Genomic DNA, 16,885 nt, shown 5'->3' with positions numbered 1-16,885 from the left:
TGATAGTCATCTCTTACCTTGTAGCTTTTCATCACCATTAACATAGAAATTACTTCATTCCTCCCACTGCCCCCCCCCCCAATCCCCTATGTTTGGACTCTTATATCTGTTACCATCTCTGTCTACTAATTTTGGTGGAATACATCTTCTAGTAGCATCCTGGGAGAAAAGGTGCATTTTGGGCATTTGCATATCTGAAAAATGCCTGTATTTGACTGTCTCATTAGATTGATAGTCTGAGCTTAAATTTTTTTCTCTCAGAATTCTGTCTTCTAGCTTGCTGTCTTTCTGTTGGGAAATTTTATTCTCTTTTCTTTGAATGATGTATGTTCTTTCTTTTGAAAGCATTTTTCGCCTCCTTGCTGTTTTGAAATGTCCCAGTAATGTATCTAGTTTTTAATCTTTTGACATTCATTGTGCAGGGTACCAAGTGCACCGTGTAAGACGTCTGGAGAGTCATGACTTAGAGGAGAGGACCTTTTTTTGTTCTTTGAATATGTCCTCTAAACCAGTTTCCCCCTTTGATTTTCTGGACCTTCTTTTACTCAGCTACTTTATTACTTTGGTTTATCCTCCAGTGTGTCTTCTTATAACTTCTATCAGGAAATGACAGTTGTCACCTGTGCTTATATGTCATTGACCAAACAAGGCACCTGGCCACGCCTGAGTTTGCTAGAGTGAAGCATTGCAATCCTTCTGCACTGTGGAGACCCTGTTATTGGTGAATGGTAATACAATTTCCCTTACCTTACCTCTCACCCCACCCCATTGTCCCCAATCTTACTTTCTAAGGGACCTTTTCTGCTTCCAGAATCCTGTTACTGTTTCACTGATAAAATATCTTCTCATAATTGTCTGCGATTGGTTTTAGGGTTTTGTTGTTTGCTGTGTCTTACGTTTATTTCCTTAGAGTTTCTTACTGTCTTTAGATGTTGATCTTTCATGTTAGTGGAGTTCCTCTACTGTGTGTGGAGTTTTGGCTACATAGTCATATTTAAGAGTGATTCACTAAAAGGTAAGCTCTTTCGTGCCTGGGTGCTTCTAGTCAGCTGGTAGGCTTCAGTGGATAAAGAGTAGAGCGTAGAATGTCTCATGGACTTGGGGTCTCCTTCTGAGTTATACTGTCTTACTCGCATGAGATGTGGCCAGGTCCTTTGTTTCACCAGAGAAAAATGACCACAAATAAGGATCATCTTAGATGGGAGGCATCCTGTTTTAAGTTTTTCACTGGCCTTTTAATTTGTCCAGAAAAGGGTCCTTTCATATTCTGCTGAGTTTCCAACACTTTTAGCATTGACTACAGAATGGAGCTGGGGTCTCACCATATTACATATACATACATCCCATTGCTTTCAGTATAGCACCTGTCATCTCATTTGTTGAGTGTCCCTGAGACTGGGGCTTCTGTGATTAAATTCCTGCAAAGAATAACTTTGATTTTGTGAGCGGAGTGGTCCTTTGTCCTCATGACTGACAGCTGCAACTTAAACAATTTTTATTTTTTTAGCAAATATCATTCCTTCTTTTGAGGCACTTAAAATTTCCCTTCATTTCCAGCGTCTTTATGATATTTTGTAGTACAGGTTTGCTTGCTTGACATCAGTGTCTTCTGCAGTGCATTTATGTTATTTGAACTTCCTCAGCTCTTCTATCTGTTGAAAATCTTCCATGTACTTTATGTTATTAAAAGAAAAAATTGTTAATACCTGTGTGTATTGATGTCACCTGTCATTTTTGTTCCTTGTGAGTTTGTGCCATTTTCCCTTTTCTTGTCCTTTGAATGGAATTTTAGAAGGAAGCAGTTGGCTTTTCCTTTCCCTTTTTCAGAATTCCTGGTAGACTTTCTCAATTTTATGTGGTTATCTTTTTATCCTATTTGTTAATCCCTCATTTTTTGTTATATTCAATTTGCTGGATTATGAAATTAGGTTATTTGTCAAGAGTTTTCTGAGCTGTTTATACATATGTGAATGTTTAATTTTCAACTAGGAGTCCTATTCAAGGGTTTCCATCTCAGAATTTAGTTGAAGACATTGGTCATGAGGATTCTTTCATACTTTGAGCTAGTTCATCCACCAAAGAACAGTCTGAAATTTCATTACTATTAATGGGAAAATTCATAAATAATGATACCATAAAGCTAACATTTATGGGTGCTTAACTTGTGCCAGCCACAGTTCTAAGCACTTTATACGTTGACTCCTTTAAATGATGATTCTTTGTACTCCATTTTATTTAGAAGAAGCCTGAGAAGATGATGCACAGATAGATTGGCAACAAGATTTGGGAGACAAGTTGCATCCCGCTCCAATAAAGTAGAGACTGAGAAAAAAAGCAGTGACTAAGAAAATTGGAAAAGTACTGCCTCTGACTTCAGACTATCTTTTAAGGCAACAACTTTTTCTACTTAACCTAGAGTTTGAAACACAATTTAGACTTAGTTGTGTAGGAAAGAATCATCAATTTAAATAGTGTGGAAATCCTGCCACAGCTTACTCCTTGTAGTAATAACCCTTTTTGTAAAAGGGTGTAAAATCAGTGTGGCAATGCCTTCATTAAAAATTTGAACACCACATGATATCAGAGCATTCATACTGGAGAGAAAACCTATGAATTTACTGAATGTGGGAAAACTTTCATTCGTATATTGCACCTCATTCAATGTTGAAGTCAGGCTGGAGAGAAATCCTGTGCTTCTAAAGAATATTGAAAAGCCTTTAGCTAGATAACATCTCATTGAGCAGAAGAAAATTCATACCGGAGAGAAGTCAGTGAAGGTTATAAAACTTCACTGAATATTTTAGAAAATTTAGAGTTGGAGAGAAAGCTCTGAATATACTGATTATGATAAAGTTTTCTCTTGAACCTTATCTCTAACTCTACATTTGAAAGCTCATACACAGAGAAGCCCAGCACATGTAAGAAATGTGGAAATACCTTCAGCTAAAAGTAAATTTTCATTCATCAAAAAATTCATACAGCAAAGAAACCTTGTGAATGTGGGAAAGCTTCCATTCAGATGTCACACCTCAGTCAGCAGAGAATTTGTAGTGGGGAAAACCCCTTTGCCTGTAAGGTATGTGGGAAAATCTTCAGCCACAAATCAACTCTTACTGAGCATGAGCATTTTCATAATAGAGAGAAACCTTTTGAATGTAATGAATGTGGAAAAGCATTCAGCCAAAAGCAGTATGTCATTAAACATCAGAACACCCATACTGGAGAGAAGCTTTTTGAATGTAACGAATGTGGAAAATCCTTCAGCCAGAAAGAAAATCTTCTTACCCATCAGAAAATTCACACTGGAGAAAAACCTTTTGAGTGTAAGGACTGTGGGAAAGCTTTCATCCAGAAGTCAAACCTTATCAGACACCAGAGAACTCACACAGGAGAGAAGCCCTTTATATGTAAGGAGTGTGGGAAAACCTTCAGTGGCAAATCAAACCTTACTGAGCATGAGAAAATTCATATTGGAGAGAAACCCTTCAAGTGTAATGAATGTGGAACAGCTTTTGGTCAGAAGAAGTACCTCATAAAACATCAAAATATTCACACTGGAGAGAAACCTTATGAATGTAATGAATGTGGAAAAGCCTTCTCTCAGCGAACATCACTTATTGTACATGTGAGAATTCATTCAGGTGATAAGCCTTATGAATGCAATGTATGTGGAAAAGCCTTCTCTCAAAGTTCATCTCTTACTGTACATGTGAGAAGCCATACAGGTGAGAAACCCTATGGTTGTAATGAGTGTGGGAAAGCTTTCTCTCAGTTCTCAACCCTTGCTCTACATTTGAGAATACACACAGGTAAGAAGCCCTATCAGTGTAGTGAATGTGGGAAAGCTTTCAGCCAGAAGTCACACCACATTAGACACCAGAAAATTCATACCCATTAAAACCCTGTGGATATCATGAAAGGTGTTCATCAGGAATTTACACCTTATAACACATCAGAAATAATCATTCTGAAGGAAGGCATCACAAATGAGGGAAGCAAAAGCTAAAAACTTAAAGGACACCAGAGAATTCATCTTGAAGAGAAAGACATTTATTTGTATGATTAAAATCCAGTATCCAATAAAAAACATACTGCAAAGGTAATGCTGAAAACTTTAGATGCATTTCCACTAAAATTGGAAGTGGAGAACATTTTTATGATTGCCATCTGCATGAATCTGGAGATCTTCACCAGTGTAATAAAAACAAAGCTATAAGTATTAGAAAGAAAGAGACTTCTATGGTATTGATTTAGTAGAACAGAAGAGATTCTGGAAAAACCTATGCATTTATTAGAATTTATAATATAGAAAAGGCATCAGGAGCTGAGAAGCTAATGAGACTATTTTAAAAAGTGCTTTGGAGTTAATTATTTCTCCAAGGGGGGGGGCGCGGAAATAGAACATGAACTATACACAAGGTAAGGGGATTAGGTTAAAAGCAGAAGTATGAGAAAGCTATACAGTAAAATGGTTATAACCTTGGGAATGGGAAACATTCCTTATGGCAAATTGAAAAATATCTAGCAATTCTACTCTGAGTTTGTATGCTCAGGAAATTATGTATCAGACTCTACTGTGGCATGATTTGTAGTACTCATTAATTGGAAACAAATGCCCATGAGGAACAAAATGGAAAATACTTAGGGTGGAATACTGTATATCTGTAAAGTGTAATAAATGAGATCTATATGTATTACAAAGATCTCAAAAGTCACGTTGAGGGGGAAAAATAAAGTTGCAGAATGACATATAATATGACATTTTTGTAAATTTGAATTAAAACTTCCTCACAGAATTTCAGTACTATATATTGGTAATGGATACATATATGTATGTATGTTTTTTAAGTGTTTTTGAAATGGGTTGGAAGGATACAGACCAAACTCTTAATAGTGGTTGCCTGTGAAGAGTGGAGAAGGGAAGGGAATGCGTGTGGGGGAGGGGGGTTGTTAGAGGGGGACTTCAGTTTTCTATATAAACATCAATTTCTCTTAAAAAGACTGCAGAAAATATATTGAAATACTGGTTAATTCTGGATTGTGGTATATGGATATCTTGTCTTATTTTTTGTACTTTTCTGTATTTTTAAATTTTCTCAAAATTAGTAAGAATGGGGGTGAGGATGGGAACACTGTACCTATAGAAATCATGTTCTAATGGATTCATTCCCACTCAACTACTAAACTTTTTATAGGAAATATTTCTAAAATTTTATCAATGAGTGGATGGACTTGCTCTCTATGTAGTAGGAAATTATCTATTTTATTAAAATTAAAACTGACAATATAATCCAAATGTTTTAATTTATTTATATCTTCATGTTTCTGACACTATTTTGTGACATATCATTCGAGCTTAGGAAGTTTTAAGAACATTTAGTTAAATAAAGATAAACACAGACTTCATATAATTTGTCTTTTTCAGATAAACTGACTTTGGAATGACCATTTTACTGTCTTGTAAATTTCTGTGGGAACAGCATATGCGTTATCAGTAAAGTTGTTTATTATTTCATTTTTAAAAAGAGAAAACCACTCAGCATCCCAGAACATCCACAATTTGAGTTAAATGTCAAAACTTGGATCTCAGTTTTAATCTGCAAATTATTTCATTCTTCCCCTACTTTGACAAACACACCTTTTTTTGTTTTTTCCAGCTCTTCTGAGGTATAACTGACAAAATTTTAAGATATTTGAAGCATACAACATGCTGATTTGGTAGACATTGTGAAGGGATTCTCCCCATCAAGTTACTGTTTTCTTTTACAAAGGTGGAGAGGATGGGATGGGGATGAAAGAAGTGGTTCACACTCTGGGCAGGATTCTGTTGTGTAAACCAATCCTTCCTGAAGGTACTTTTTATTCCCTCATCACAATGTAACGATATAAATAATGTTTTAAGATTTTCTTAAATGGTGAACATCAGCAATACAGCATTTGAGGTTGACTTAAAACTGCTTTTTTAAAAGCTCTTAAGGACTTCTTTGCAGTGCAGGGAATACTCCATGCTCCCAATGCAGGGGGCACAGGTTCTATCCCTGGTCTGGGATTGAATCCCTGGTCAGGGGAACTAAGATCCTGCATGCTACATGGCCAAAAAGAAAAAAAAACCCACAGCATTACTGTGTTATGTACTAAATTTACTAAGGAATTATACCAGTTTGTACACCATTTAAAAACTGCCTCCAGGGGATTCCCTAGTGGTCCAGTGGTTAGGACTCAGCACTTAGCACTGTCAAGGGTGTGGGTTCAATCCCTGGTTGGAGATTGGGTGCACCCCCCAAAAAAATGTCTCCACATATCAATCACAGTAGGAAGAATATCCCCCATAAAGATTTTAGTCATAAGGCATTTTCTTAATCTCATACTTCATTTAGGTCTTAACTCGGCTCTGTTTTTGCAGCTTTAGAGTCAGTAAAGCCTGAAACGCTAAGACAAAACCAAGAGAATACATTAACGTATCTGTTGACTATGGCTTAGGATATCCCCCACTCCCACCCAGCTTGGCAGTGTTGACCCAAAGAGGGAAGTTGAATCTGAAAATCACAATTGTCATTTTACTTAACATGTCAGGAGGCAGATGACCTGAACATCTGTCTTACTCCATCCTAATAAAGGAGTTTGTTGGGAACCTGAATCATTGTTACTCAAGATGTGTAAGATAAATTATGGTTAATCCCACATTGCCCACACACATATTAATAGTTCCCTTATACCCAAACCATGTGAGGCACCATAAAACATCTCCCAAAGCCCAACAAAGTATCCTAATTTTCAGTTACCTCCTTTCATCTACCGTTCCAGGTATTCCTTAGTTGTATCTGTTTAAGCAATACTATCTCTGCTTTCCTTGCTTAGATACTGCATATGTAGTTCACGTTTAAGGTGTTCTGTTTTAAAATACTGGGCCAACACAAGCTATTTTATGAAAAACCCCACTTTGTAATGTTACTATGTACCATCGGTGAAAGCAAACATGATTTTGTCATACAAGGCAGTAATAACATAACCTGGCATTTATTTAGCTCTATTTTTTACGGTGTTTTCATGTGTACACTAGAATCAGTGTACACATGAAACATTCAGTGTACACTAGGATCCCTTAGAGGGCTTATTGCTGGGTCCCATTTCCAGAGTTCCTGACTCAGGAAATTGGGGTTGATGGGGGCTTAGAATTTGTATTTCCAACCAGTTCTCAGGTGATGCTGCTGCTGTTGCTGCTGTGCCACAGACCACACTATGACAGCTTACAGTCTAAACCATTTTATCTTCAGAACAGCTCCACTGGGTAGTAGAGAGTATGCATATTATTTCTCCGTTTTATATCTAGAAAAAATGAGAGGCAAGTGACAAACTTGGTGTGTTATGTCTATATTATGGCTTCTGATTATTTCAGTGTAATAGATGGGAGAGATGGTGTTTGCAGACTTTGGCAAATATTTGCTTATTACCTATTACACACTGGTCATTAGATATATAATGAATATCAAAGCAACATACTGCTGTCCTTTTAAGGTCTTACTGGTGCTTTTGTGTGTGCTGGGTGGGGTCGTGGGGAGGTGGTGTAGGATGTGGTTGAAGATACAGGTATGGAGCATATGATGTGAGAGTCGTTGTGTCAAAGACTTGATTTGTTCTTAAGTGCCATGAGAATCTGCCAAAGAAGACTTTTAAGTATGGCAGTGTGATCGATATTTTGATAAGACCATTTGATGCTTTGTGAAGAGTGGGTTGAAATGGGAGCAAGAGTAGAGGAGCAAAGTGGCCATTTTAGTGGCTTGAAGAATCACTAAAGCAAGGTGATAAAAGTTTTTTGTTTTTTTTTAAATAAATTTATTTATTTTAGTTGGGGGCTAATTACTTTACAATATTGTAATAGCTTTTGTTTAAGACAGATGTTAACATTCAAGATGGGTGGAAATGGATAGTTCTAGTTTTTATTTGGAAGTGAGCTGACAAGACTTATTAGGTGCATGATAACAGGAAGAGATCAAGTACTATGCCAACTTTTAATGTGTAAGGCAAGCTGATTAAGATGTTAGGGGCCATGGAGAAGCAGTTTAGGAGGGAACAGAGTCAAGAATTTGAGGTGTTAGATCTGTAAAGTTTGTTTGACAATAAGTGGGAATCAGCAACTCACTAAGTTTGGCCCCAGAAGCCTTCAAACAGTATTAATGACAAGTGATAGGATAAGATCCTTGAGGTAAAGTATGTGTATTTAGAGGAAGCAAGAAAGCTAGATTTGAGCCTTGGTACTCTCTAAGTCACACAGGAAAGAAAATCAGATCTCCTTTGCTAATGAGGTACTACAAGCCTATCTAGAGTGTGGTGTCTTAGAAGCCAAGTAGATAGAAATGATCATTCTGTTGATTTTACCACAAAATTAAATAAGCCAGTGTCCTTTAAATTTAATAACACCCCACTCCAGTACTCCTGCCTGGAAAATCCCATGGACTGAGGAGCCTGGTAGGCTGCAGTCCATGGGGTCGCAAAGAGTTGGACACAACTGAGCGACTTCACCTTCACTTTTTAAAAAAAAAATAAATTTATTTATTTTAGTTGGGTGCTAATTACTTTACAATATTGTAGTAGTTTTTGCCATACCTTGACATGAATCAGCCATGGGTTTACATGTGTTCCCCTTCCTGGACCCCCCTCCCACCTCCCTCCCCATCCCATCCCTCTGGGACATCCCATTACCCCAGTCCTGAGCATTTGTCTCATGCATCGAACATGGAATGGTGTTCTGTTTCACATGATAATATACATGTTTCAATGCTATTCTCCCAGAACGTCCCACCCTCACCTTCTCCCTCAGAGTCCATAAGACTGTTCTATGCATCTGTGTCTCTTATTCTGTCTTGCATATAGGGTTATCGTTACCATCTTTCAAATTCCATATATATGTATTAGTATACTGTATTGGTGTTTTTCTTTCTGGCTCACTTCACTCTGTATAATGGGCTCCAGTTTCATCCATGTCAGTAGAACCGATTCAAATAATGGAACGCTTCACGAATTTGCATGACATCCTTGTGCAGGGGCCATGCTAATCTTCTCTGTATCGTTCCAATTTTAGTATATGTGCTGCCGAAGCGAGCACCACTTTCACTTTTATACAGGCCACTGTAAACCTGTTCAAAAGCCTTTTTAGTGGATTGTGGGGGGTCATAAACAAGATTGGTTTAGCATAAAGTAGACTAACCGGAGAAGGCTGGTGCCTCCTACTGGAGGCACCCCACTCCAGTACTCTTGCCTGGAAAATCCCATGGACGGAGGAGCCTGGTAGGCTACAGTCCATGGGGTTGCTAAGAGTCGGACACGACTGAGTGACTTCACTTTCACTTTTCCTTTCCATGCACTGGAGAAGGAAATGGCAACCCACTCCAGTATTCTTGCCTGGAGAATCCCAGGGACGGCGGAGCCTGATGGGCTGCCGTCTATGGGGTCGCACAGAGTCGGACACGACTGAAGCGACTTAGCAGCAGCAGCAGCAGCAGACTGATAAGAACTTGGCTCTGTTACCAGGTCTGAAAACTGTTACTGCCACTATTTTTGAGGCTTTCTGCAAGTTTTGTAACATTTGTACCTAAGCTGCCTTATCTGTATATCATCTCATAAAGTTGTAAGGAGTAAGTAATAATTCACATTTTTAAGTACTCAGCACATAAGTGCTTAACAGATGTTTGTCATTCCTAGAGTTAAAGGGTGAAGGAAAAGATAGGAAGAGAGGCAGCACGTGTAGACCCTTTAAATGTTTCACTGGAAGCCCAGAGGTTGGTTAGTGTGAGGCAAATGTGAGGTAAAGGGAGTTAGGGCAACTAAGCCCATGTGCCACAACTACTGAGCCCATGCTGCTCAACAAAACATGCCCCACGCACCACAACAAGAGAAGCCCCTGCTTGCTGCAACTAGAGAAAAGCCTGTGTGCATCAACAATGACCCAGTGCAGCCAAAATAAATATTTTTTTAATTAAAAAAAAAAAACAACATACCTTTTGGGGAGGCATAATCTAACCCACAACCTGGAAATCAGTAAACCTGGTTGAAACAGTAGTTTCTATGAAAATGAGCTTAGATACATATGTCCTTAAAACTACCAGCATGAGTTAGAGCAAGTCTAGCTGAAATGCAAGTTTTTTGTTTTTGTTTTTAAAAGCTTAGATCCATAAGATTTTCTCAAAACTATATTCCCAGAATGAGTTTTCAACAGGTTATAGTAGTTTGAAGTTCAGGAAGGGATATAAACATATGACATAGCTCTCACACTGAAAGACTTTTATTAATATATGAAAATTACTCAGCCATTAAAAAGAATACATTTGAATTCAGTTCTAATGAGGTGGGTGAAACTGGAGCCTATTATACAGAGTGAAGTAAGTCAGAAAGAAAAACACCAATACAGTACACTAACACATATATATGGAATTGAGAAAGACAATAATGATAACCCAATATGCGAGACAGCAAAAGAGACACAGATGTATAGAACAGTCTAGTGGACTCTGTGGGAGAAGGGGAGGGTGGGATGATCTGAGAGAATAGCATTGAAACGTGTATTATCATTTGTGAAACAGACCGCCAGTCCAGGTTCAATGCACGAGACAGGGTGCTCAGGGCTGGTGCACTGGGATGACCCAGAGGGATGAGATGGGGAGAGAGGTGGGAGGGGGGTTCAAAATGGAGAGCACATGTACACTCATGGTTGATTCATGTCAATCTATGGCAGAAACCACTACAATATTGTAACTTGCCTACAATTAAAATAACTTAAAAAAAATGAGGGATACAAATGTGTAGGTAGGTAATAAAAAATAGCACCCACCCTTTCTCTGGGCTCCATGGATGTGAAGCATGGGAAATAAGCAACATCAACTCTATAGGCCTAGGGAGGAAGAGAAATCCTTAGAAAAAGCATGGCTAAATTAAGGCAAAAAATGGAGGCAGAACCTTTAGAGTTGAGGTTTAACACATTTGCAGTGTTTGTGACACAACTGGCATTTCCAAGGGCAAAATGAAATGTAAGCACAGACAGAAGTAGAGCAGAGAGCAGGTTAGGATGTTTGACTTCAGTGGTTGCACTGACAGCCGAAAAGTAGGGCTGTCATCTACCCTTTGTAGATATCCATCTGTTTCACATGTAACCAGAATCACTAAAAACAATGTGTCTGGCTGCATCAGGTCTTAGTTGCAGCACATCAGATCTTTATTGCATCATGCACACAGACTGTATAGCACGCGGCCTTGGTTGCTCCATGTCCTGCAGTTGGATCTTAGTTCCCTGACCAGGGATCAAACCTATGTCCCCTGCATTGTGAGGCAGATTCTTCACCTGTGGACCACCAGGGAAGTCCCAACAAGAACCCGTTTTTATTCTCCCTAACTTCATTTAGTGGAAACAGTTAAATGGTTGCCTGGGTTGCTGAGTGAATTGGGAAATGCCAGTCTGATACATAATCCAGTAAGGAGATTGCCAAAGAGAAAATTTTTTGAGATCATGGAGCAATGCAGAATGTGGTCTTTGGATAAACATGCAATCCCTATTTATATCTCCCAGAAAAATCTGAATGACAATTTTGGTTATCTCATTGCTGCATGAAGAATAAATGTCTATCATTCTTCAGTTCTTGAACAGTCTGAACTTCTTACTGTATTATTTAAGGTCTTTCATATTTTGTTCACTTTCTACTTTTCAAGTTCAATCTATCACTAACTTAGAGCATATACTTTATATGTCAACTGAACATAGATTGCTTAATATTCCCAGGACTTGCTTTGCTGTTTTCCACGTTAGCAATGTTTCTCATGCCTTTTTCTGTGCTTGGAATGTCCACCCATTATAATTCTCAGTTACCAGCTATCAAAATGTATTCATCAAAGGTTGAGATCAGCTATCACTCTTCCATTGAGCCTTTCCTAGTCCTCTCTGCCTTTTTCCTCTCAGAAATCATAGGTTACTAGTAATTGAGTCTTCTATAATATGTCAAAATTCACATCAAGCTTATGAAGTGTAGTCACTTATTTCCATTTTATAGTTGAGGAAACAGAATTTACATAGCTAGTAGTTAATCATTTTTATTTATTAATCTTTTTTACAGATGGAAAACAGAAATTTACATAGTTAGGAATTAACTGTTAGTTTTCAAACCCTTATTGTAATAGTGCATCTTTAGAGATAAATTGGGAAGCTAAAGGCTATTTATTCCAATCCTTTTCTAAGTGAACAGAGGCCAATAAAACGAAGCAATTGGACTCAGCAACTATAATTAGCAGGATGGATCTGGCAGAGTACCAAATCAGTTAATCTTAGCAGCTTGATAAGGTTTGCAAAAAAATGACATTGAAATTATGAAAGAGGGACTTCCCTGGTGGTCCAGTGGCTAAGATTCCACATCCCAATGCAGGGGGCCCGGGTTCAATCTGTGGTCAGGGAACTAGATCCCACATGCTGCAACTAAGAGTTCACGTGCTGAAGCTAAAGATCCCACATGGTGCAATGAAGATCAAAGATCTCGAGTGCACCCACTAACAGCTAGAGCAGCCAAATAAATATATTTTTTAAAAAAGCATCCGACAAGGTTTAATATCCACTTGTATTAGTACTTTTTTTTTTTTTCACCAAACTAGGAATCTAGGAATAGAAGACAGCTTCTTCAAACTGTTTCATCAGACTACCCCCACCAAAACAAATACACTGTTGACATCATGCTTAACAGTAAAATATTGAATAATTTCCTCTTACGATTGGGAGCAAGGTAACAATGCCCACTGTCATCACTTACATTTCAGCAATTATATTAGAGATCTTAGTCATTGTAATAAAACAAAAACAGAAATAAAAGGCATATAGATTAGAAAGAAGGAAAAGTATCTTTTTGCAGAGATATTTGATGATTTACCTTATCTATCAACCCCCCCAAAAAATACCAAAAACAAGTTTGGTCATACATTTAAATATAAATGCCAAAACCAAAGAGTGATTATTAGAAAAGATAGTTTTGTGATTTAGGGACAGGCAAATGTTTCTTAGATTACAGAAGACAAAAACCATTAAAGGTTAAAACTGACAAAAGAGTTCATCAAAATTAAAAACTTGTCACCAAAAGACATCTGTAGGAAAACAGGCAAGGAACAGACTAGGAGAAAATATTCACAAAACATATATTGATACATGACAAAGGACTGGTAAAGAGGATACATAAAGAACTCAACAACTCAATAATTTTTAAAAATCCAACTAAAAATGGTCAAAAGATTTGTATATTTGATAAAAATATGCAAACAGCCAAAAATCTTATGAAAAAGAATGCAACATCATTAATTAGCAGGGAGATGCAAATTGAAACCACTAAAATACCACTGCACACTCACCAGAATGGTTAAAATTAAAAAGGCTAATAACTCCTAAAGTTGGATTTTTGTAGAACTGGTACTCTCAGATATTGTTGGTGGGGCTGTAAAATGGAGAAAGATCTGGAAAGTTTCTTATAAAACTAAATATTCATTATTTTATAACTCAACAATGCCATTCCTGGCTCTTTACCCAAGAGGTTGAAAACCAGGGGCTTCCCAGGTGTCTCTAAGTGCTAAAGAATCTGCCTGTCAATGCAGAAGATGTAAGAGATGTGGGTTCGATCCCTGGGTCTGGAAGATCCCCTGGAGGAGAGCATGGCAACTCACTCCAGTATTCTTGCCTGGAGAGTCTCATGGACAGAGGAGCCTGGTGGGCTGTAGCCAGGGGTCCATGAGGTTGCAAAAGAGTTGGACATGACTGAAGCAACTTAGCACACATGCATGAAAACCATAATCACAGAAAGATTTGTAAAAGAATGCTACTGAAGCTTTTAGCCAAAACAACCCAAGTATACATCTTTATGAGAACTGATAAAACATAGGTTGTGTGCTGTGCTTAGTTGCTCAGTCATGTCCGACTCTTTGTGACCCCATGGACTATAGCTCTCCAGGCTCCTCTGTCCATGGGATTCTCCAGGCAAGAATACTGGAATCGGTTGCCATGCCCTCCTCTGGGAGATCTTCCCAACCCAGGGATTGAACTCAAGTCTCCTGCATTGCAGGTGGATTCTTTACCGTCTGAGCCACCAGGGAAGCCCATAGGTTAGTCATACAATAAAACACTACTCAGTGATAAAAAGGGATGAATTTCTGATAGATCCAACAATATTTTATATATTATATAAAATCTCAAAAACATGCTCATTGAAAGAACACTTACACAAGTATATTTTGTGTGATTTCATTTATATGAAACTCTAAAGAGGCAAAATTAACCAGGCATCCCCCTCCGAAAAAGAACGATATTTGCCTCTGCATGGGTGGGTGTGAGTTTTGATGACATCTGAGACATGAATAGGCTGCACTCCATGGGGTTGCACGGAGTCAGACAGGACTGAGCAACTTCACTTTCACTTCTCACTTTCATGCATTGGAGAAGGAAATGGCAACCCACTCCAGTGTTCTTGCCTGGAGAATCCCAGGGACGGTGGAGCCTGGTGGGCTGCCGTCTATGGGGTCGCACAGAGTCGGACATGACTGAAGCGACTTAGCAGCAGCAGCAGCAGAGACATGAACCTTCAAGAGATAGTAAACTTCTATATCTTGACGAGGGTTTGGATTACATATACACATTGGTCAAAACCAAGAAAGTACACTCAAAAATTTCTTCTTTTTTCCTGTATGTACATTGAAACAGGCAAACAAAGATTGAACTCATTAATATGCTTGCTAAAGTATTTAGGAGATACTGTACTGATGTCTACAGCTCACTGTGAAGTGCATATAATAATTAGATGGATTAATGGGTGCATAGAGACATGGACAGATATATAACAAAGCTAGTGTAATAAAACGTGAAGGATAGGATATAGGTAGTGAGCATATGTTCACTGTAAAACTCCCTCAAGTTAGCTGTATGTTTGAAATTTCTCATTAAACTATTGGAAAACAAAGAGATTTTTAAAAGTTATCTTTGAATGCCACCAGGCAAGATATAACTTTAGTTACAAAGTGATGTTGCTCAGTCGTGTCCGACTCTTTGTGACCCCCCTGGACTGTAGCCTACCAGGCTCCTCCGTCCATGGGATTTTCCAGGCAAGAGTACTGGAGTGGGTTGCCATTTCCTTCTCCAGAGGATCTTCCCAACCCAGGGATTGAACCCAGGTCTTCCACATTGTAGGCAGACGCTTTACCGTCTGTACTACCAGGGAAGTCCCTATAACTTTAGTTAGATTACTGCAATACCAATCAAGTGAGATTTTTCTTGTTCCTTATTTTTCTCTTCCCCTGGTTCAATTACAGATGAGCCAGAGACCACCTACAGAGAGGGATAAAGTAAAGGAGTCAAATAACAGACTGGTATATCAGAGAAGAAACTAATTTTTTATTCTTTCCAAGTTGCAGAAGGTGGAAAGTTTTTGATTTAGAAGAATTATGAAGTAGTGACTTCTTCCAGGGAATATTTTAATTAGCAAAAATGATTATACTTACTGAAAGTGATCTCAGATTTATTATTTTACAGTGACTGAAGAAGTTATTCAAGATTTCATCCGTACTCAGTTGTGTCCAACTCTTTGTGACCCCATGGACTGTAGCCCTCCAGGCTCCTCTGTCCATGGAAATTTCCAGGCAAGAATAGTGGAGTGGGTTGTCATTTCCTACTCGAGGGGATCTTCCCCGACCCAGGGATCGAACCAGTGTCTCCTGAGTCTCCTGCATTGGCAGGCAGATTCTTTACCACTAGTGCCACCTAGGAAACCCCAAGATTTCATCCAGGATCAGAAAACACACAGACGTATTCACAATGGTAGTTAATAAAATCTTTTGTTTGCAAGCAATGTGTGGCATCTTATTCAATTTACTGTATTTGTTATTAGTTGATATGGAGTTTCTGGGTATACAATGCTATTATTTGGAAATTACAATAGTCTTACCATCTCCTTTTCAATTCTTACATCTGTAATTATTTTACTTACCTAATTGCCAATCAAAATTCTGTAGGCTCAAATAAAAGCCAATATCAGATTCCCAGGCTTCCCAGGTGGCTCAGTGGTAAAGAATCTGCCTTCCAAGCAGGAGACATGGGTTCAAACCCTAGTCAGACAAGACTTAGCAACTAAACAACAACAAATCAGATATTCAGCCAGGTACAGTTTATGAGCTGCTCAATAGTCTGCTACCATGCAACAGATATACAAGAGAACCACAAGCCTTCCATAACCATCATATAAATACCAATACGTCAGACATATTCACAGTTACCTACTAGCTCATTCAGCCAACAAAACCACAAGCCTAAGGCACCACATCATTCTCTACCCATTATAAGTAATTCCATAGTCAGAAAATACCCACAAACCACTTCCTGTTACTTCTCCTCCAGTCACATACAAGTGCAAACACAACTCACACCTAATCCAAAAAAAATAGACACCAGAGTAAACACTACAGGGCAACATGACTCCATCCACCGCCACAATCGTTGCATAGAAGTAGCTCGAGGTCAGACACATCAGGTCAGGCACAGGGAGCCACCCCTACACACTTAAACACAAACACACTACACCACCAGCTGTGTGCTAGGTCCAGTTTCAGGCCCTAGGGTTTCCCCAGGGATAAAAACCCCTCCTACTCCCGACCCTGGACCACATACCTCATCTAGGTCACATCCAGGGTCGACATCAGCATTCCTACCTGGAACGAAAGTCGAAAGTCGGGTCCTCAGCACACACAGGCTTGACATTCCTAGTTTCCTCCTTGGCTTTTGCAGGCCTCTCTCCAGCTACGGCATCATTGCTCAACAGGCTACACCTGGCTGTGCATGCGCACTTCTGCAGGCTGAACCGCCCTGGAGTCTGGGGCATTTCTGACT

The 16,885-nt window shown here is 38.8% G+C and overlaps 1 protein-coding gene, 1 long non-coding RNA gene and 1 other non-coding gene across 3 annotated transcripts in view; 1 reads left to right on the top strand and 2 right to left on the bottom strand.

Annotated features, from left to right (window-relative positions):
- The window catches only part of ZNF146 (zinc finger protein 146), a 20,142-nt gene extending 14,852 nt beyond the window's left edge, over positions 1–5,290 (top strand). The window contains exon 3 of the mRNA XM_081517076.1: positions 2,240–5,290. Within this exon, the coding sequence (XP_081373202.1) occupies positions 3,020–3,898 (879 nt within the window). The 5' untranslated portion in view covers positions 2,240–3,019 and the 3' untranslated portion in view covers positions 3,899–5,290. The remainder of the gene's footprint in view (positions 1–2,239) is intronic.
- Positions 300–16,885, bottom strand: LOC145515789 (uncharacterized). The gene is made up of 3 exons (XR_014061012.1): positions 14,838–16,885; positions 10,698–13,720; positions 300–10,409 (listed from the first exon to the last, which is right to left on the bottom strand). It is a non-coding gene; the product is annotated as an uncharacterized LOC145515789 (long non-coding RNA).
- Positions 8,997–9,103, bottom strand: LOC145515888 (U6 spliceosomal RNA). Its single transcript, XR_014061098.1, has one exon. It is a non-coding gene; the product is annotated as a U6 spliceosomal RNA (small nuclear RNA).

The sequence above is a fragment of the Giraffa tippelskirchi genome, chromosome 7 (genome assembly GCF_054371585.1).
Source record: "Giraffa tippelskirchi isolate mGirTip1 chromosome 7, T2T-mGirTip1v1.2.pri, whole genome shotgun sequence".
In the NCBI taxonomy this organism is placed as follows: domain Eukaryota; kingdom Metazoa; phylum Chordata; class Mammalia; order Artiodactyla; family Giraffidae; genus Giraffa; species Giraffa tippelskirchi.
This window is presented reverse-complemented; position numbering and strand designations above follow the sequence as displayed.